This window comes from Chelon labrosus (assembly GCF_963514085.1).
Source record: "Chelon labrosus genome assembly, chromosome: 1".
NCBI lineage: Eukaryota > Metazoa > Chordata > Actinopteri > Mugiliformes > Mugilidae > Chelon > Chelon labrosus.
In genome coordinates, this window is record NC_140337.1 from 8,308,526 (window position 1) to 8,329,002 (window position 20,477).

General features: G+C 41.6%; 1 protein-coding gene across 1 annotated transcript in view; it reads right to left on the bottom strand.

Moving 5' to 3' along the window:
* Window positions 1-488: 488 nt before the first annotated feature.
* The window catches only part of actn3b (actinin alpha 3b), a gene marked incomplete at its 5' end in the record, with an annotated part of 29,863 nt that continues 9,874 nt past the window's right edge, over window positions 489-20,477 (bottom strand). The window contains 20 exons of the mRNA XM_084549018.1: window positions 489-747; window positions 1,667-1,825; window positions 1,911-1,976; window positions 2,183-2,329; window positions 2,424-2,603; window positions 2,973-3,107; window positions 3,561-3,743; window positions 4,242-4,382; window positions 4,608-4,716; window positions 5,411-5,561; window positions 5,946-6,093; window positions 6,391-6,621; window positions 7,588-7,680; window positions 7,786-7,871; window positions 8,378-8,459; window positions 8,852-8,930; window positions 9,129-9,216; window positions 10,800-10,886; window positions 11,316-11,435; window positions 12,141-12,287. Coding sequence (XP_084405144.1) covers window positions 589-747; window positions 1,667-1,825; window positions 1,911-1,976; window positions 2,183-2,329; window positions 2,424-2,603; window positions 2,973-3,107; window positions 3,561-3,743; window positions 4,242-4,382; window positions 4,608-4,716; window positions 5,411-5,561; window positions 5,946-6,093; window positions 6,391-6,621; window positions 7,588-7,680; window positions 7,786-7,871; window positions 8,378-8,459; window positions 8,852-8,930; window positions 9,129-9,216; window positions 10,800-10,886; window positions 11,316-11,435; window positions 12,141-12,287 — 2,591 coding nt within the window. The 3' untranslated portion in view covers window positions 489-588. The remainder of the gene's footprint in view (window positions 748-1,666; window positions 1,826-1,910; window positions 1,977-2,182; window positions 2,330-2,423; window positions 2,604-2,972; window positions 3,108-3,560; window positions 3,744-4,241; window positions 4,383-4,607; window positions 4,717-5,410; window positions 5,562-5,945; window positions 6,094-6,390; window positions 6,622-7,587; window positions 7,681-7,785; window positions 7,872-8,377; window positions 8,460-8,851; window positions 8,931-9,128; window positions 9,217-10,799; window positions 10,887-11,315; window positions 11,436-12,140; window positions 12,288-20,477) is intronic.

Consider the following 20,477-nt stretch of genomic DNA (forward strand, 5'->3'; position numbering starts at 1 on the left):
CCGAGACTCAATGACAGCGTTTCTAAACTTCAACATAGCATGCATCTGCACAAATACACAACCAACCAAGCCAACTGACCAACCAGCTTTTTCATCTTCTTTAATTACCCTTCTACAAAAAAAGTCATCAGATAGAGAGAAGAAGAGCTGGAGGCTTTGCTCAAACATCACCTGTTTTTCTAACTTTCTCTCTCATTTCCTCCCTGTCTTTAAAGCCTCCTAAAGGCCGGTATGTTATATGTATGCTGCTTACATAACTTCAGTGCAATACCTGGCACACTTGTTTTTAAAGGCACCCTAACAGCAATGAGAGACGAGCCGGTCAGTCCGAATGAAGTTCCTAAGGTTCGAGCAAAGTCTCAAACTCTCCCCCTCTCTAAGCAGTGTTCATGTGCATGTAAGGAGGGGTGGGAGGAGGAGGAGGAGGAGGGGGGGAGGAAGTTAAGATTTGAGAGGAAAACAATGATAACGACAAAGCACATAGAAGGACAGTGGAAGGGTTTAAATGGCTCTCTCCAAACAGGAGAAATAGGAGAAGCTGGGAAGAAGGGGTGAAGAGGAGGAGGCGGTGAAGAGAAGCGGCTGTGTTTATAAGTCGCTCTCTCCGTACAGGGCGCTGGAGAAGGAGATGTAGTCCAGGGCGCCGGCGGGGCCTTCGGGTCCGATGTACCTGGTCATGCGGCTGATGCAGTACTCTGCCTGATCTGGTGGCAGCTCCCTGCGCAGCTCCTCCACTGTGATGTAATTCTGCGGGAGGGAGAGAGGGAGAGAGGGAGGGAGGGAGGTGTGATTATAGAGGCAAACACTTCTCCTATTGTTCTCCAGCACAAATACACTGAGGCATGTGTGAGGATTTTATTCAGACAGTAGTTTCTAACCACCAGTGATTCAGTCCATGATAATAATGGTCTTCTAGATTTAACTTTATACTTTCAGCCATGGTTCCAGTGATAACACTTTACTCATCTGGTTAGTTATTAGATCATAGTAGAGGTCAGGTAGAGTTCCTCTCAGTCTGACTGGATTGAATGATCTTAAAAATACACTCACTTGTCAGTTCATTAGGTACACTAGTGAAAACCAATGAATTCTAATAGAACAGTCCTGTGCTGTAGCTTAGCTTCATGAAGGTTATGGTATTCAGCATGTATTTAAAATAGCTGCTGTCATTTTGGAGCCTGTGGTTTGTACTGCTATTGAATTGTATTGTGTTGTACCAAGACATGTTTCAGTTATTTTGACCACCCCATCTTCATCAGTGGGTAGGCTAAATAATAGAAACACTTAAACCAGTAGAATTCGTACACTGTCCCGACATAATCTTTACAATACAGACACAGATCCTTGGATTGCTCAGGTCACCTACTCATCAGCACCCTCTGCTGAACAAACTATGTAATGACACCGTTTCTAAACGAGCTGCTCGAGCTGCTACTTTATAGATCTATGTCTGTTAGGAGCTAACTCTATCACCAAGAACATGTGATGTTCTGGAGAAACCAGGCTTCCTTATCATCTATCAAACAGGTTCCTTGTTTTCATATTTAATTATTCATGTTAGCGCAGAAAGCTGACAGTCTCCTGTCTTATTTACGTGTCCTGTAACCGAAAGAAACGTTGACTTAAACTTGGTTTTGTTGTTGTTGTCGTGTGTGAAGCTGCTCACCTTGTCTGAGGCCAGAATCTTGAAGGAGGCCATGACCTGTTCTGCGGTGTCGGTCTCGGCGGTCTCGCGGGTCATGAAGTCGATGAAGGCCTGGAAGGTCACTACGCCCGTGTTGTTGGGGTCCACCAGGGTCATGATGCGAGCGAACTCCACCTCACCCTGTCATCAGACGGACGCATTAGTTCAACATAGCTGTTCTTTAAGCAGTTAATCAGTGAATCTGTTGTTCTGTCGCTGCACTGACCAGATCGTAACCCATGGAGATGAGGCAGGCACGGAAGTCGTCTGGGTCCATCATGCCGTTCCTCTTCTGCAGAGGAAATATACAGTTGTGTGACAAACAGTCTAATGCTCATCTTTTCATTTCTTAGTGGTGGTTAGAATATTGAGCAATGGGGAGAAAAAATATATATAAAATAAAGATGAGATCTATGCAAAAATCTCCTGAGAGATCCTGAACTCAAAAGTGATTCACATCAAGCACCAGATGTAGATGTTTCTGGACGCTGGCCTCACCCTGTCGAAGTGGTTGAAGGAGGCTCTGAACTCGTTGAGCTGCTCCTGGCTGATGCCCTTGGCGTCGCGGGTCAGGATCTGGTTCTCCACCTCGTTGATGGTTCTGGCGATGGTGGTGAGCAGCTGCTCCCAGCCAACGCGGACGTGCTGCAGAGATGGATGAACAGGAGGAAATCAAATTGAGGGAAACGTGTACTTCAAGCGAAGACGCCAGAGGTGGAGGGTCAGATGTTCACCGCACCTCCATGGTGTAGTTGGTGTGCTTGTTGTCGAAGATGAGGGACTCCTGGCTGAGCTGGTGGTCTCCCTCCAGCTTGTCGATGTTGGATTTGTAGTTGATGATGTTTTGTTCGTACTGCTTCAGGCTGTTCATCTGTTCCTCCAGGGAGCCGGCGATGTCCACAGACACGTGGCTGATCTCCTGCAGAGGCAGGAAACATCAAGACAGATGTGAATGAAAAACTCTGAAATACCATTTTATCATTTCTCCACACAGATCAACGACTCAAGATGGGACTTTACTGGCAGTCCTTGTATAATAGCTGTATGATAGATCTGTTTATTCAACTTTGAAGAGGCCTCGTTTTTACTATATTGCTTCGTAGTGTTTCACAGCCATTTTATATTCTGTTGTATGACAACGTTCCTACAAAAGTAATTCAAGTGTCTTTATTGTATTTTAGGGACCTTCACTGGTTATTTCCAGATGATCTAAATGTTTGACCTTACACAAGAAGAAGTCCAGTTTCTTTTTCTATCCCTGATGTTCTGGTGTGCTGTTACACTGTACCTCCATCTTGGTTTGAATCCAGGGTCCGATGATGTTGGCCTGGGCAGCAAACTGGCGCCTCAGTCTCTCGTTGGCCTGCTGTCTGGCCACCTCCTCCTGGAGCATTTGGTCTCTGAGGGGCACAAGGTGCTTCACCTGCAAATAAAGTAAAGTTCATTCTTTCTTCCTCCGGGTTTCGATACCACAGAAGCCGTTTAGAATTTCCGTATTTTGCTGAATGAAGTCAGCAGATGGTCTGACGTGTGTGTCAGTGCGACGCTACTGGCAGATTGTGCAGTTATTTTGATTTCTCTCGGGAGCTTACAGCGAGCAGTATTCAGTGTCGCTCTAACCTAAATATACCGTTCTATATCAGTACATATGAACTGTACTTATTATTAGACAGATGACCAAATGCAGCACAGGGAGAGAGATAGGTTGACATTTCCTGTTTACATAACGTCGGCGTACAGAAACCAAAAATAAAAAGCCGTCCTGCTCTGTGTTGGATCTATATTATGCATTACTTGTGAATTTATTATTCCCCAATGCTGCTCTTTGAGTTTGAATCCCACATGTTGGTTCTTGGGTACGTTTGATTTGACTTACAGTGTCCCACTTATTGCTGATGTCCTGGGGGCTGAGGTTGGTGTAGGGGTTGATTCCGGACAGCTTGATGCCGTAGGTCTGGGCGATCTTGAGGATCTCGTTGTGGATGCCCATGGTGGCCATGCGCTCCTTGTCGGCCTCGGGCAGAGTGGCCTTGAACTGGTCGTGAGCTGTGATCAGACTCTGGATGGGAGAACGGAGGTGGTGAAATAAGCTACAGACCTCTGTCCAAAACAAATGCTGTGTTTTCAGTGGAATGAAAGGTGCATTTATGTGCAGCTCTATAGACTGAAAAAAGAAAAATCTGATTCTCACAAATGTCAACTTTCAAATGTCATATCAGAGCTTCCCACTCCTCAGGGACTGAACACAGCAATTAATCTGCCTGGAGAACACTGATACACATGTGTCCTCAGTCTTTCTCCTCTATTAGTGTTTAACATATTTTCATAATATATATATTAGTAGTCAAATTCTCCAATAAAGTGACTGTGTGTGGAGATGTCAGTGTAAATAAAATCCAGTATCATCCAGTAAATAACTGGACATAGTCGTCTCCTGTTTTTAAAATGAACAGTTATTCAAATATCCTGGAATGGGGGTTTAAAGTAACGATGCAAAAGAATTAAAACGCACCCAAAATATTCAGTGCATATGTGTCCAGCAATGAGAATGAAGTACCTGGATCTCCTCAATGCTGTGGACAATGAACATGTCCTGCAGGTCCTCCATGGCTCCGTCCATCCAGTTGTTGAAGGGCGCTGCCCTCTTAGCGAACTCCAGATACAGCTGGTCGATAGTCTCCCACAGCTTCTCCACACGCTGCAGTCACAGAAACACAGACAGAGACACACTCCTTAAAACCACAGCGAAGGTGTGGACTCCAGTACTGGATGCTGGGAAACTAAAACAACTGAAGACAGTGTCATTTCTACCGTTTGTATTCTCGTTAAGTGAATTTTGCCAATCTGAAAGCTGAACCAATAGTCATGAACAGTTCACATCTTCATTTGTGTTTTTATACGATGGCAGAATTTTCAGGTTTACCTCCAGTGAGTCCCTCCTCTTCTGGGTAAGGGTGCCCAGGTTGTCCCACTGGTCACAGATGCCCTGGCAGCGGGCGTTGACTGTGGCAGCATCATGGTAGTCCAGCTCACTAAGGGATACAAAACCTTTATTAGTGTTTCATACTCAACCTAATGATCAAATTTCCTTCTTATACTTCAGTTAAAAAACTATTAATTCTGATAAATAATCATCATTACAATCTAAACTCACTGTGTTTGAATATTTATTCCTAGAGTTGAGAGTTCATCTGAGAACATTTGTCTTCTGAGGTCATAACATGAGCTTTTGAAGTACTGAATGATGAATTATGGGTGGTGCACATACATATTCAGCTGTTCCTATGCAGTGTATAACATCAAAGAGAGGGTTTCATGACTAACTGTGGAAAAGCCCTGAGGAGCTGCGAGGAAGAAGGATATACTAAGATCAGAGGTTTCTGCTCTTTCATGAACCATCCTTTCATCTTTTTATCACTCTCATTAATATGCTTCCCACTCATCTGTTGCGTCTTTTGTTCTTCACTCTGTTCACGTCTTCATGTGTTCCTGGCACATCCCTCACAGCCATCAAGACATTACGACATCTCCTCCCGTCCCTTAGACTGTTTCCAAATCAGCTCTTCTTTACGTCATGTAAGATCAACTTGATTCTTAATTCTATTTCCCTCTTATTTATCCTCCTCTCCCCATCACGTCAGTTGGTTGTTTCCTCTCCTAAAATCTAAACAAAACCAATAAAACTCTGTAAACGCCAGCCTGCTCCTTCTCATCCATGGGTCTTACTTCAGCTCCTGGGCGATAGCAGCGATCTGCTCCACTCTGTCCTGGTGAGCAGCGAGGTCGCTCTCAAAAGCCTCGTGCTTCCTCATCAGGGCTCTGATCTCCATCAGAGAGGCCGACTCGTAGTCTTTCATGGACAGAAGTTCCTCCTTACCTGAAACACAGATGTTTGGTGGACATATTTGAAAATGCTCCTCCAGAAAAATTACTTTTCTCTCCCCACGAATCAGGCCTTTAATCATGTTCATGATTATTCTCTCTAATTTTGACTTGCAGATTATGTAAAATGACGACTCAACGATTAATGGAGGTGAGATGTGAGAAGATTTCCATTATTAATCTTTTAGACTTTAACTTCTCTTCTCCACAAGATATCTAAATCTGTGCTTGTAACAAAGTGCAGCAAGGAAATACAAGCAACTAGGAAATTGTATGTAGAGTCCATTTGATATTTATTTATTTGGCAATGACTACAACTAGCCACCTTCAAACCTACAAATATTATAGCTCTTCCGTCACACTATACTGGGCTCCCTACCTGTGGTCCAGGACTCGTGCATGGTGCACTTCTGCTTGAACTTCTCAGCCAGGTGATCGAGTCTCTCCAGGCGGCGGATCTCAGTCAGCAGCCACTCCTCATAGCCCTTCTCCACCTGCTCCAGACCCTTCCAGGCATTGGCAATGTCCTGAAGGAGTGGAGAGGTCTCATTATTACTCCGTGCAGAGAAGTTTTTGAGGGGAATTAAGTGTATGGAGGCTGACAGTGCTCTCAATGTATTCAAGAAGCAGACTTATGAATTATTAAATGTATGCCTTGAGAACATTTTAATATCTCGGTGAAGTTCACAGAAATTAGAAAATATTATTCCATTACCACCTGCTACGACATAAAGTGTGCACAAATATGATAAGTATTCTTGTGGTTGTTTGGAAAGTGCTTTAAGGGATGGACAACAGCACAGGAAGACTGATGTTAAACTCACCGACACCATCTTGCCCTCAGAGGGCATGAAGGCGGGCCTGTTGCTCAGCCTCAGCTTGGTCTGCAGGGTGTTGAAGTTGATCTCCAGCTGACACTTCTCCTGCACACGGGGCGGCTTGTGGATGCGGCGGTAGTCGCGGAAGTCTTCCAGCTTCTGCTGCATGGCGCGCATGGTCTGCTCAGACACACGGTTCTCCAGCCAGGGGATGGTGCGGCGGATCCACTCAAGCAGCTGCAGAGGACAGGGAAACGTGAAGATAGAAAGAGCTGAGAATGTGTCTGTGAAGGTTCACAGTCGTCCAGGTCATCGTGTAAAACCGAAAACGGGCAACTGGACCTTTTGCCTCTCATCCAAGTAGCTTCTTCAGTTCTAAAAGACTGGTGGGGATTTGGGGTTTAAATAAGAGCATGTCCGGGTGTTACTCCTCAGAGACTTGAATATACAATATGTTGTATGTAAGATTTGTTCTTACAACCTCATGTTCTGTAATCTTTATGTTTCCATGTCAAAGAATACCTCTGTGCTAAAGAACATCTGGATTTAGGTAAATACTGCTAACTTGCATATCAGTGGCTTCTGCTATATTTTCTATCTTGGTTGGCTGGTCCTTAATCCTTCTTACTACCTCTGTCCCTTTTTAAATAATCGTCCAGTTAATAAATACGTTTGATAACTCATTATTGAAACTTGTTTTTTTTCCCCTAATATCACAGCACTATCAACTTCAGGTTCTTTAGCTGCAGCTAAGAACATTTAGAAATTTAAAGATGTAATACTACATTAGGGAAAACATTAAGGCTACAACTCTCAACAGATAAGGAATGTATTTATGAGTAGCAGCTGTAATTCTTTCCAACAAATAAACACATTAGAGGCTTTAAACAACTGCTTTGTATTTTCTATTCAGAATTTCTGGATAAAGCTGTATAATAAACTGACATTTAGTATGATAATCCTGAAGAAAAGGATTTCAAATTCATTATAATAGCTTGTATATAGCTTCTGTGCACACATGTCTTATTTCCTGTATATATGGTTGTCAGCTGCTCTTTTATGTCTCTGTAATGTCAGTGGGAGGACCGGGGGGATTAGAGAAAAGCAGCGAGTTTGAACTGAGGGAACGTTAAAGCGCTGTTGCAGAGGAGGATGTGCAGGACAGACTGAGAGTGGGAGTGTTTGGTTGCAGGGGTTTCCCACCTCGCTGGCCAGCTTCTCGTACTCCTCCATCAGTTTCTCGTTCTCCTGGTTGACGGCCAGCACCTTGCAGATACGGTTGGCAGCTGTCTCGGCCTGGGAGGGAGAGTAACAACACTTAATGTATGTACAATAAACAAGCAAGACTCATGACAGCCAGCCTAATGAATAACCATAAAAATAAAAAATAAACTATCTGACCTGCTCAGCACCGGCGAAGGCATGGTAGAAGCAGGACACGTAGGTCATGATGGCCTTCTCATCAGGTTTGGGTGTGTTCACAATATCTGAGAGTGTTAAAAATCATTGACGCTCCTATTAAAACATGTTTGCCTTTCAGAACAGGTTTAATTAGAGGTTCACATAACAAAGACCACACATATAGTCAACATGTTATTATCATCATGGCAGAATTTTGTGATTTATTTTGGATTTATGTCACACTCTGAAGTAGCTTCCTTACTAACTAAAACTCAAATGTTCCTCAACTGAAAATAATATGCTTCACTTTAAATGAGTGATACTAACATTAAGTAAAAGAACAATATGATTAATTCGCCTGCAAAATAATAGTCACATTTGTGAGGTCAGAACCATCGGAGCTTCGATAAATGCTTTTAAAGTGATTTAAAAGAGCATTAATGTTTCAGTGCAGATGGTTGAATTTCAAGTAAGAAGGACCTCTCGTCCTTGGACCATCTGTCATCCTGTATTTTGCTGAAGAGTGATATCAGCATAAAGAGAGAGAGAGAGGTTTGTCATTTTAATTGATGATCTCGTTTCACTGCCTCACCTTCAGCGTCGAGCATCTTGGGGATGTCCAGGAACTTCTCAGCCACCTCGAAAGCAGTGTTCAGGTTACCGATAGGGTCATCCTAAAGGTGGACACAATTCTGATTAATTTTATTGGACACAGATGAAGTAAAAATGCTAAATTAAAAGTAGTAGATTAAAACACAATGAAGAGATAAACAATAAAAAGAAAAAAAAAATATTTTTACTCTATAAGAACGTAATTCTGAACCAAACTAATATTTTTACTAGTTGTAATTGTTTTCTAAACTCATCTGAAGTCACTTCTTTTATTTAGCCAAGCTCTCTGTCAGGTTTAAACAAGGTTTTGTATTACATTATGTGGTGAGAAGTAAGAACATTATGACACAGAAATCAGCTTATTGGAAAACACAGTATTTGACATGAAAGGTGGAGAACTCAAGCACTAATGGGAAAGAAGGAAGGATAAAAGAAGGAAGGAAGGACAGGCCACCTTTCTCAGTTTGGAGTAGTCAATGAGGTCAGGTCTGTGTCTGTGGATGAGAGCGCACAGGGCCAGGCCATCCTTCCAACTGAGCCATGAGAAGAGGAAGAGGAGCAGCAGGAAAAGGAGAAGCAGAGGATAGACCACATGAGTGAAACGTGAAGAAAGACCAGGGTGGCAGAGAATATTGGAGAAAGAGGAAATAAACTTTACACAGAAAATAACTATAAAAAGCTCAATGAGTGTAGTTGCCTGCTGACGCCACAGTTCGGCGTTGCAGACTCACCTGATGTGGAAGTTCTGCACATTAACGTTCCTGTAGGGGGCAGTCTTCCTCTGGCACCACAGCAGCAGACCCTCCTTAGCAGACGTCTCTGGAAACAAATGAGGGAGGGAGCTGGTGATCATTTTATTCAAACATTATTCTTAAATGAGGATGGGAAGCAGGAACTCTCTGAATAATGCTGAGTGCAATGAGACCATTAGAGGCAGGAGTAGGAGGAAAGAGTGATGGGGAAAAGGAGATTTGGACAAGAGGGAAAAATTAGATTTAAAAGCACAAATGTTAAATGGTCAGGACCAAGATATGATATAATTAGTCAGTATATTTGTCAAGCTTCCTGTCTGAAAAGCGGTTTAAAGATATCATTTGTAGCACTAGTGATTTTAGAAAAAGACTGTTGGTGGAGAAAGCAAGGCTGTATGACAGAAGGTAATATTAAAGAGCAGAGAGTTAAAGAAGATGACTTGAAGGTGACGGTGTGGAAGGACACTGCAAACAAGGGCTAAGACTTCATAAACAATAATTTATTGCAGGTTGACCTGCAGACAACATGAAGGTTGAATAAAATTATATGAGGTGCAAATACAGTTCAGGGAAATGAATAAAGATGGAGGAAGTATGATTTACAAAGTCTGCAATAAATCACAGAGAACATTAAATACACTAAACTGAGTTTGTTGACCTGAGACACACTTCACACATGCGACAGACACGTGGAACACTTCCTCTAACTGAGCGTACTGTGGTGTGATTGTGAGTATGAAAAGCGGTTTTCTACTTGGTGTGTGAAATTGTGACTGAGACAACGAAGACAAAGTAAAACTGGCCCAGTATGTTGTCATTTGAAAGAGATGGTGATTGTACTCAGTCTGCCTCAGCAGTGTTTGTTAAAAAAAATGTCCCATGTGTTGGATTTGGAGAGTTCTATTCGAAGAAGTGGACAATAGTATTCTCAGTAATCATGACTGTATATTATTATTATTATTTGCAAGGTGAAGGGTTTTTAGTTGGTTGCAATCTGCTATCTCGCCACTAGAGTTGTCACTAAATCCTATTCACCGGACCTTTAAAATGTTAAAATCAGGACTAATAATCACATTTAACCAAATATTTTGTATTTAGCCTTTTTGAATATATGCTTATTGCCCGGAGTTACATGACAAGATCAATAACCTCATATCTGTGTGTTAAATATCAAGCTAGTCAGCTTAGCTTAGCATGAAGACTGGAAACAGGGAACAGTTAGCCTGGCTCTGTTACAAACCACCTGTCAGCACCTCAAATGCTCATTGGTGTTAGCTTAATCTGCTAACTTTTAAGCCTATCCCAGTTGTCATAGGGCAAGAGGCGGGCTACACCCTGGACAGGTCTCCAGTCTATCACAGGGCCAACACAGAGGGACAGACAACCATTCACACACACACCTACGGCCAATTTAGAATCTCCAATGAACCTAACCAGCATGTCTTTGGATGGAGGGAGGAAGCTGGAGAGAACCCACGCAGACACAGGGAGAACATGCAAACTCCACACAGAAAGGCCCCAATTGGCCTGGATTCGAACCTGCCACTGAGCCGCCCCAGTTTTAACATACAATAACATTTCTATTCAAGTTGTCTTCAAATGTTAAATTAATCTTATAAAAAGTCGATATTTGTTCATGTAAACACACACCTTCCACAGAGATGTCCTGGATGGCAAAGCGCAGGATGATGGTCCAGATCATACCAAGGGTCATCTTCACGTTACCGTCAACAATTTCTGGAAAAACAACACATAACATATTAGTAGTCATTGAGATGAAGAATATAAAGACTAAAGCGTACCTTTCACTGAAGACAAGATTAGAAGTTCTGTGTCTGCTAAGTTTTTATGAACCGCCAACAGTTCTTGACCCGAGTGATTAAATAAACTCATAATCAAACATATTTACACCATGTGTAATTATTTCTACGGTATGTTTTCAGCTGCATGAGCTTCAGCATATCTCTACACACTGTAGTGTGTTCATTTTGCTGTAGCAGTTGGTTGATGTGTAGTTTCTTGTCAACCTGTCTGAATTCTCCTGGTGCTGTGAATCAGCCATCTGGAGCTCAAAAGTAGGTCAAGAAAATGCTAATACTTCAGTGTGTGACCTTGGTATATTCATTTAAGGAGAGTAATAGTTAGCAGTCAAAGCAGGACTCTCACCCTCAGCACCAATAGACACCAGCTTGACCCCCTTGCTGCAGATGAAGTCCAGAGCTTTATTCACGTTGGCGATCTTGTGGAAACGCATCTTGCCTTTGTCAGGTTTGGGCAGCCTCTCGCCTGGAAGACAAGGAAAAGACTTACTAGATTATTCTTCAAGCTGATTACCAATTACTGTTTACATTTATATTTAAGCAGAAATTAGATCTGAATAATCTAAACAGGACAAAACAAAATATCTGAGGACCTCACTTTATTTTGAAAAATGTTATTGACCAAGCAACAAATTAAGAAACTAATTGATAAAGAAAACACTCTTAGAAAGTGAGTCTTAGGAAAACAGCTGATGATAAAACAGAATGGGCTGTGTAGTAACGTCTACTGTTGTTTCCACTTCCAGGGAGGTGTTCTCTTTAAATAAGATAAATAAGATTGATGTTTAATCATTGATGCTGGTAAACAAAGAAGAATTATGGCTACAAAAATTATTTTAAACAATGATGAAAAAAACGGATTTCATGACAACACCAAACTCTGGAAAAGGTACAAGGCTAAAGATTACTATCTGTTATATCATCTAATAAGTTATTAAATCTATAAAGTGTTATTTGGGATGATAACCAAGCAAGATTTCTCTCTCTTCTACCAAAGAAAAATCACAATAATGAGTCACAAAAACAGCAACACCAAAATAAATAAATAAATAAATAAAATTCATTTTGAAGCGTTTCCAAACGAAATTACATAATAAACTAATACCATCCAATATGACTCAAACAGCAGAGGTATGCGTAAGTGTGTGTGTGGATGTGTAATGAGCTCCACCTGAAATGACCTCCAGCAGCAGCATGAGTTTGAGGCCATTTCTGAAATCCTCTTCAATGTTCTCAATCTGTGTCCCGGCCTTCCTCAAGTGGGAGTTACACCAAGCTGTGAAGGTCTGTAAGAGAAACACAGACCGAGAGATGAGCGCTCACCTATCTGACATGTACAATCTTTACTTCACTTGTCACACACAGCTAGAAAGACATCCTTTAACAAACACACACTCCCCTTTGAGATCGGGGTCAAAACTGCTTAGCGATGTTCGAAATGTCCTCTTTGATTTGCAACCTTGCTGTAACCGCGGCTGCTGACGGTGAGAGGGCACAGTCACTCTCTGACATTTACGTCAGTTTGACGGCCGCTGTTTACTCATCGGTCTTTATCTGGTTCAATCCGACTCCTGGTTTATTGGTTTGTTGTCCTTTTGGGAGTGTATGTTGTAGCTGTGGCATTTGCTTAATGAATACAAAAATAAGATGACAGTACAGATGTTATTTAACTGCCTGAGTGAGAAGCTGGCAAAGAATGGGGTAGTGTAATATCAGTATCAAGCTTGTGTTGTCTGAGGCAGGAAAGCACCTTCTATAAAGCCCCGTTTAGAAAGAGTAGGTGATGCCTCTTTCAAAAGCCACACATCCCATTTTAGAAACCAAACTGTTCATTAGACAATGGCGCTGTGCGTAATGGGCAGACGGTGATGTCAGTGGCAGAGTGGCTGTCTGGAAAACTGCCTAATAGCCGTGCACGTCGGGGACAATTCAATTGGTTCCATCAGGCCGTTCAATCAATCAGTGAATGGCATTTCTAGAGGCTTTTTATGGTGTTTAGCTCCAAATGTGACAAATAGGACGTGTGTGAGGGCTTCTACGCTAGAGCCAAAACTTTTGCCAGGGTTCGGAGGATGTGGGGGCGTAGAAGCATGAGCTGAATAACTAACTACAGATGACAGTGTGGGTGGAGTGACAAGAGAGAGATCTACAGAGAGAGGGATGTATAAATTAGCAGTGAAACAGGGTTCATGCTCAAGAGGTGAGAGGATACATTTTCCATTAGAGCCAAGTACATTAAATAATCTAGAAATGAAAACGTGTACGTGCTTCTACAGTGTGTGGGTGTATGTTTATATCTGTACGTGCCTGTGTGTGTGTGCTTAATGGCTGCATCTACATGTGTGGACAGAGAAGCAAAACACCAGAGATGGACAAAGCAGAGACAGAGACAGAAGATGTATTTTGCAGAGCGAGGGAGAAGAGGAGAAACCGCATCAGTGTCGGAGTGAAAGAAGAAAGTAAGGAATTAGAGTGAAGGAGCCAGTACTCATCTCTGCATGCACTCCAGAGCTGAAATAATTAATTAGTTGAAACTGGATTAACCTGATTACTCACTAACAACGAGCAAAAATGCTTCATGTTTTCTCTCGGCTCTGCTGGCTTTGTGCTTTCTCTGTATTATCTAATTATGAGCTGAATAAATTCATACATTTTTGGCATTTAATAGAGAAACAATTAAATATGTGACAGATTCATAGCTGTTCGATACGGCCCCGTTGGACTCCGAGACACATTTCCTCCCATTTGCTTGAGGAAGGCCAGCAGCTGGTCGAAATGTTGCAAAGAATTAAAAGCAAGCTGTAATTTCAGCTTGCAAGGTGCCTTTTATTGCAATTTTCTTGCACCTGCTCCACTTAGGTCTTTAGTGTGTGACCAAACATATTGTGAAGAAAGTAAGGTCATTAAAAGTAAAGAAAGAGGAGGAAGTTCGTCATTGATGCATTTGATGTAAACTTGACCTTTTGTTTAGCTAAAGAGGAAAAATGTTTAATATTTAAATAATATCTAGTATATTTGAAATACAGGGAATATATGGCGACTCTATTTATTATAGGGGTGTAATGATATTTAAACCAAACTGAGTTGTAGTAATTTACTTAGGCAGACTTACAAAGTGGACTACTTTTTAGAAAATACCATTTAATTTTTTTACTTAGAGAATTTTTAGTTATTTGTTTAGTTATTTGAAAGCAATACATAATGTTAATGAAAATCTATTTTTATATATATAATTTATGTTAAAAATGCCTACAGGGAACCAAACCAAACCGGTCAACATGTCAAAATATATCTATTAATCATGCTTTAAATGTGGGACGTTTACTTGTAATGAAGTATTTTTATATAGCAGTGTTACTTTGGCAGAATGTGAAAACTTCTTCCACTACTGGCAGTGACAAACGGAAACATGCAAACTTGCATTTTCTTTAGCCAAGTTTGCTCAAATTTCCTCAACATTTGGACGGAAAACCACATTGTCACGGCTGTAAAACTTTATGTGATCCAAAGTACATTTCAGGCGGGCCGTGAGAGGAGTGACAGGAATGCCCAGGCCCTGGTGTAATTTGATGTACGGGGTCTGAAGAGGAGGCCGCCTGTCCAACTAGCCAGGGGTCCCAGCAGGTGCTTGTCTCCTTTGCCATGCATGACCAAATTTAGACAGACTCCTATTCCAGCACACGCGGGCCACCAGGCCAAACCGGAGAGGAGACGGGGTTCACGAGTGTGAAGGAAGAAGGAGGAGGAGGTGGAGAGCCGAAGGAGAAGGAAGGTGGGGCGGGGGCAGGGGCAGGGGTGGGGGCTAAATTAGGCAAAAGAGGAGGAGAAAAGGCTAAAAAGTAGAGGGAGGGTGAAGGGCAAGAAAGAGGAGGAGGAGGTGGAGGAGGCTAAATCGGGTTGCCATGGGACACCACTGGACAGCTGAGAAGGCAGGATTCCTGAGGTGAACTGTAAGAGTCCAAGACTGAGAGAGGAGGAGGAGGAGGAGGAGGAGAATACGAGGAGGAAGGAATGGATTTAAGAATATGACGATAGAAAATAATAACCTGAGAAAGTGTGGGACAGACGAGAGGGGTGACTCCTCGCCTACATCAAAGGAGAGCTGTTAGAAACTGAAAAGGCAATAACTGAAATCAGACTTAGCGTCTTAAAACTGGAGATTCAAATATAATCCCAGAGTTATTAAATCCTAGACAGAGCAGAGAAACCTAGAATTAAAAAAAAGTTAAGTATCAACTACCACACCTGTGATACCAGAGCATTATTTCTGTTCCCCTGCATCTGTTATGCTTTATTATCTCATCCCTTGGGTTTGTGGTAATGCTTGTGGTGGCCCACAGAGTCCACTGGCATGAAGTCACCCTCCACCCTGGCATCACCCCCCCCCCCTCCATCTCCTGTTTGTCCACACCTGTTGGTCTGGCCTGGCTCAGCTCAGGCCTTTTTACAGGTCCTCCTTGTAAAATGAGGTCATGGTAGCCTGGCTGAATGCCTGTCATGACTACGCCCCCCCCAAGGGGAATCAGGGCTGCTGACCCTCAATACAGCTGACACGTACATACACACATGTCCCTGCACACACACACACACACACACACTCCCCTTAACGTCTGAATGGGCTCAGAGCTCCTAATAATGTCAGGCTAGCTGGGCTGTCCATCACGGAGCTGACGCAACCACAGCGCTGGCTGGAGTTGCTGCTGTCGGCCTCAGAGGGGAAGCCAAGAGCAGCACACGTTTTCTGAAGCGACAGGCTTGGTTCGATATCTTGAACAATCCTCTACGATCTGCTTTTAAGGGAATTTCTGTAATTCACCGCTGACGGAAACATGCAGAGATCACTGAGATGTTTTATAAACTCAGCTGAACAAGTAAAACTAATCCTTTTATAGGTCATGTTCATGAAATAAATTAGACTATATATTAAATTCTAGCTTGCAATAAATGGATTTCAAAATATTTGGGACATTGCACAGAGAAACTTTGAATAAAAAGATAAATATTACTGGGAAACACAACTGCAACATCCACCCAAAGATAAGGAAAAGGAATATTAACATCTTATAATAACATTAATATAAAGGATAGCTTCTTAGAGGATATCAGGGTGTATTTCCATGAGAACTGGTGTGTGTGTCCAAGAATCCATCAGTGTGTTATGCATATAAAATCATAATAAGATTACAAGTCCCATTTTTAAGTCTGTTATATTTTACTGAAATACTTTCTATATACAGGTATGGTAGTTTTCCTTGATTTGAAATTTTATTTTATGTAATCCACAATGAACAGGGATTACATAGTGTTTACCTCTGACATAAATCTGAGCACACTGTGTATAAACCGTGGACACACACACTGTTGTTCACTGTCAGCTGTATCTGACTTGATGACGGGCCCAAAGTGTTACTCCAGATATGTCAAGGTGCTCTTTTCACGTATACCGCTCCATTTCTCTGCCTCAGACTGTCCTCTGACAAAGAAAAACACCAGCCTTCTCTGCTAAAGTCGTGGATAATAATTACATAAACCTGCAGGACAGTCTTAATTTGCACCTAACCTCTTTGCAATCTTGCCTCACTGGTGTCCTGTCTTCTTCCACAGAGTGTAGATGTAATTACAAAAGTCTACAGTAGCTGATTTCACTAATTAGCACCTTCAGTCGGAGCCAGCGGATCTAATTAGGGAAATATGTTGGTGGAGTGTTTGCCTGGAATCAAAACGTGCATACTGATGCGACTCCAAGGGAACACTGCCCTCACTCTCCCATTTAAAGTGATACATAATCACTTTAAGTGTTTTAAAATTCAGAACATTTTTTATCTGCTGTCAAAATGCTACAGTAGAGTGAAAATACATGAGGTCGGTGATGCGGGGAACAATTAGAAAACAATAAGCAGAGATTTAAAAGCAGGTAATTGGGAGCACAAATGGTGTAGAAATGCAGTTTAGAAATCTATAGTAATCCATTTTATGGAGCCTATGTTGTTATTTGCGTATGATGGAGTACGACGGGACACTTCTATTGCAGCTTTGAACATTAAGCCCCATAACCTAATTCTTTCAAGTCCAGTTAGTTCAAAAGTCCTGACGTAGTGGTTCAGACGCACACAGTTATTCTGCGTCATTCTCCATTATTGCACTCGTTCATCTGCTGTGCTGTTTTATCCTTTTTTATCCATAAAGTCAGTCTTTTAAGCCCATTTACCATTAAATTTTTTTAAATACATGCTGTTTTAACGTCAATAAATGCTTTAGGAAAAAATAAAAATACAATTTCCAGAGTGGAAACAGCAGAAAATCTAATATTGACTGTCTTATTATTTTAGAATATCCTATATATTAAAGACTGAACTGCAACAGAGGAGCCAGTCTTTAAACAGTATATGTGCCTTCTCTTAATATATCACAGGTATTTGTGTCTCACTGCCAGTGTATAAATAGTCTGCCCGCAAGGTTGACATTGCGGGCCCCGTTAACACCTGTCCACTACAGCTACCTTTGTCACACGCCTGTTCGGCCCTCGTATCCAGCAATGCTCACACACACACATCCACGCATGCTACATAAACCAGTGTCGCATGCACTCAGCGTGTACACAATAATAGCCTGACATAAAAACACTGTGTTCGGTTGTTTGTAAGGTCACTGTGTTTGGGATGCACGAGGACACACAAGCAAGTAACAAATGAGTACAAATAGAAAACTGTTTTCAAAGGTAGAAATTTAAATTATAAATGGTTTTTATATTCGGTCCTTTGATCCTGCCACTAATGTGCATTTGGGATCTGTACTATATGCCTACTTCAACACATAACTAAATGATCTAAATCTGGGCTCAGACTAGAGGAGTTTTTAAATCCTGCCTGATTTTGAAACACACATTTCAGGAGAAATTCACAGATATTCTGCTCTTTAAGGTCTGGACCTTATTTCTTGACAGATCTCTGGAGGGGTGATTTCAAGGATAAATCTGCCCGGAGCTCCTGTAGTCTGAGCCCGGCTTAAATTATAGCTCTGAGAAAAAGAAAAAGAAATAACAGCTACACATGTAATAACAGTCCCATTGATTTTAGACCACCAGCACTTGAGTGGAGTCTACTTGTCTGACACTAATAAGTGTTTGAGAAGGGAAGATCTCAAACACTTCATCTCAGTGTCAACAAACCACCAGTCAGTAGCTTGGTCAGAAACACCAAACACAGACTGTCCACACTGTCCCATGAAGTTCCTAAGCATCGTAGTTGCTGGATGTTTAACTACTAACTTTATTTAATTAAAAAAATGAGACATGCTCAAGTTAAATGTACCGTATGTGAATCATTATATCTGCACCATTAATTATAATTCTAAGCTGTTTTTCTTGTTTTTATTTTACTGGTAAAGGCAACTGTGCACATGAAAAATTAATAAATGAAGCTTAGCGGGACACCGGTCCTTTGTGAAATGATCCTCAATCATCCAGGTCATGGTATATTTAGAAACAAAAATAAACCTAAGGGAACTGAAGTTGCTGAGTATTCATGAAAACGTTTCATGTCTCATCCTCTCATCTCAAGTATAGTCTTCAATTTTAAATGACTAGTTGGGAGTTTTGGTTCTTAATAGAAACATCTGTGGGTGGTACACAGTTGAAACTCACATGACTTTAGTCTGTTAACAACCACATACTCATCTGTAAAGTGAGGAAACAGATCCTGTTTGACTTGGATAAGTGGTGAAACATGTTCAAGGAAACTCAACAAGCCCAGTTCCCTTTGTTTTAGCTTTGATTCTCTTTCCTACAGAGATAATGCTGCAAATTAGGCATAAACTGGTCACTGAATACTGACTGACAGTGCAGGAAGTGTAACAAGCTCTGCTCATCTGTCTGAGCTGATGGAGTGAAACTGCTTCACTGCTTCGGAGCTCTACTGTCAAACTATACTCCTCACGTCAAGAAAAAAAGATCTAACATCCATCCATGCAAGGCTGTTCACATTAGTAAAAGACAACTGTTGACATGAGGACATTTTTTTCTACATTTGCACACATAACAACTGCGTGGAGAACATTGTGACAGCACTTATGTAAGACCTCAACCATTAACACTCCTGACATAGTAGAACAGCCGCCCTTGGGCCATATCAACTCTGAGTGGACAAACAACGTACCCATCAACGCTCGCCGTTGCAGACCAAGTGCCGATAACATAACAGCACTAGGAAACAGGAATGTGTGCTGTGTATGTGACTCTGTGGACGATGGCAGCCTCTACTTGTCATGGGAACTAGTGCAAAACGAAATCCACACTGAAAACGCACTGTAATAGTTTCCTATGGATCTCAAAAGAGATCGAGAGATAAAATATGTCATTTAAAGTGTGAGAGATAAAAACTACAATCTGGGCTGAGCTACCAATGAAATAAAAAATAACATATGTATCCAAATATGTTTGATTAAAAGTCAAAACTGTGAGATCAAAGAACAAATAAGATTACCTAACCACTAATTTTACACCCTCAAGCCAAAACATTAGGTACAGTACAGAAAACAAATGCATGCACTAAATTCAGCCTTCATGAAGATTCAACTGTTCAGCTGATGTTGACATCGAGTCAGAAAGGTGGTAATTTATAACTGTATGATCGTTTTAGTTAAATACAAAAGTGTTCATGTCATTAAGCCAAGCCCACTGTTTTGTAAAATAGGATTGTCACAATAATAGAAACATGTGTCGGCATTACACACTATATAGCACTACAAATCACAACCTCTAACACAAACACACTGTTAAATCAACAACTCTCTCAGTTATTTAAAAAAACACCATAACTCTCACGAAGCTGAGTTTTAGTAAAGGACCCCATGTTAGTATGCATTAATCTTCACTGGTGTACCTAATGAACTGGCAAGTGAGGACAATCTGTCTTTCAAATGGACTTGTCTGACATCTCCTTGTGTGAGGGGTTTCTTGTAAACAACAATTGCCCTGAGTTCCTCCACAGACTTTTAACAGCTGATAAAGTGACAGGACCATAGTGGAGGGAGAGGGGAGTTACAACACACAACAGGTGTGGCCGATATTTAAGAGCCACTCGTCCCCCAACCCGACCCGACTCCTCTTCTTCCCCTGGTGGGCTTTAAATACCCCCCTACAGAGACCTGGAGTCCTGAACTTGGGTGGCACAGGGACGATTTGGGATGATGACGTAAGAACCAATCACCTCTAATCCTGAAACAACTATGGATAAAGCAGCCGACTTCCTCTCATACTAGAAGCAGCATTTGTTTCTTTATTGTAAATATCGTATCGCTTTGGGTCTACAGAGATTTTGTCAAAAGGCAGAAAGTACATGTTGACGGTTTGTAGCATTTGTGAAGTAAACCTACATATGTGATCAGCATCAGTGGCTGTAAACACAAAAAAAAAACTGCAAAACTAACACAAACCGGACAAATATAATGCATCAACCAGCTGAATCAAAGATGAATAATAAAACTCAATTGAGCTTGTTTCTATTTGCAT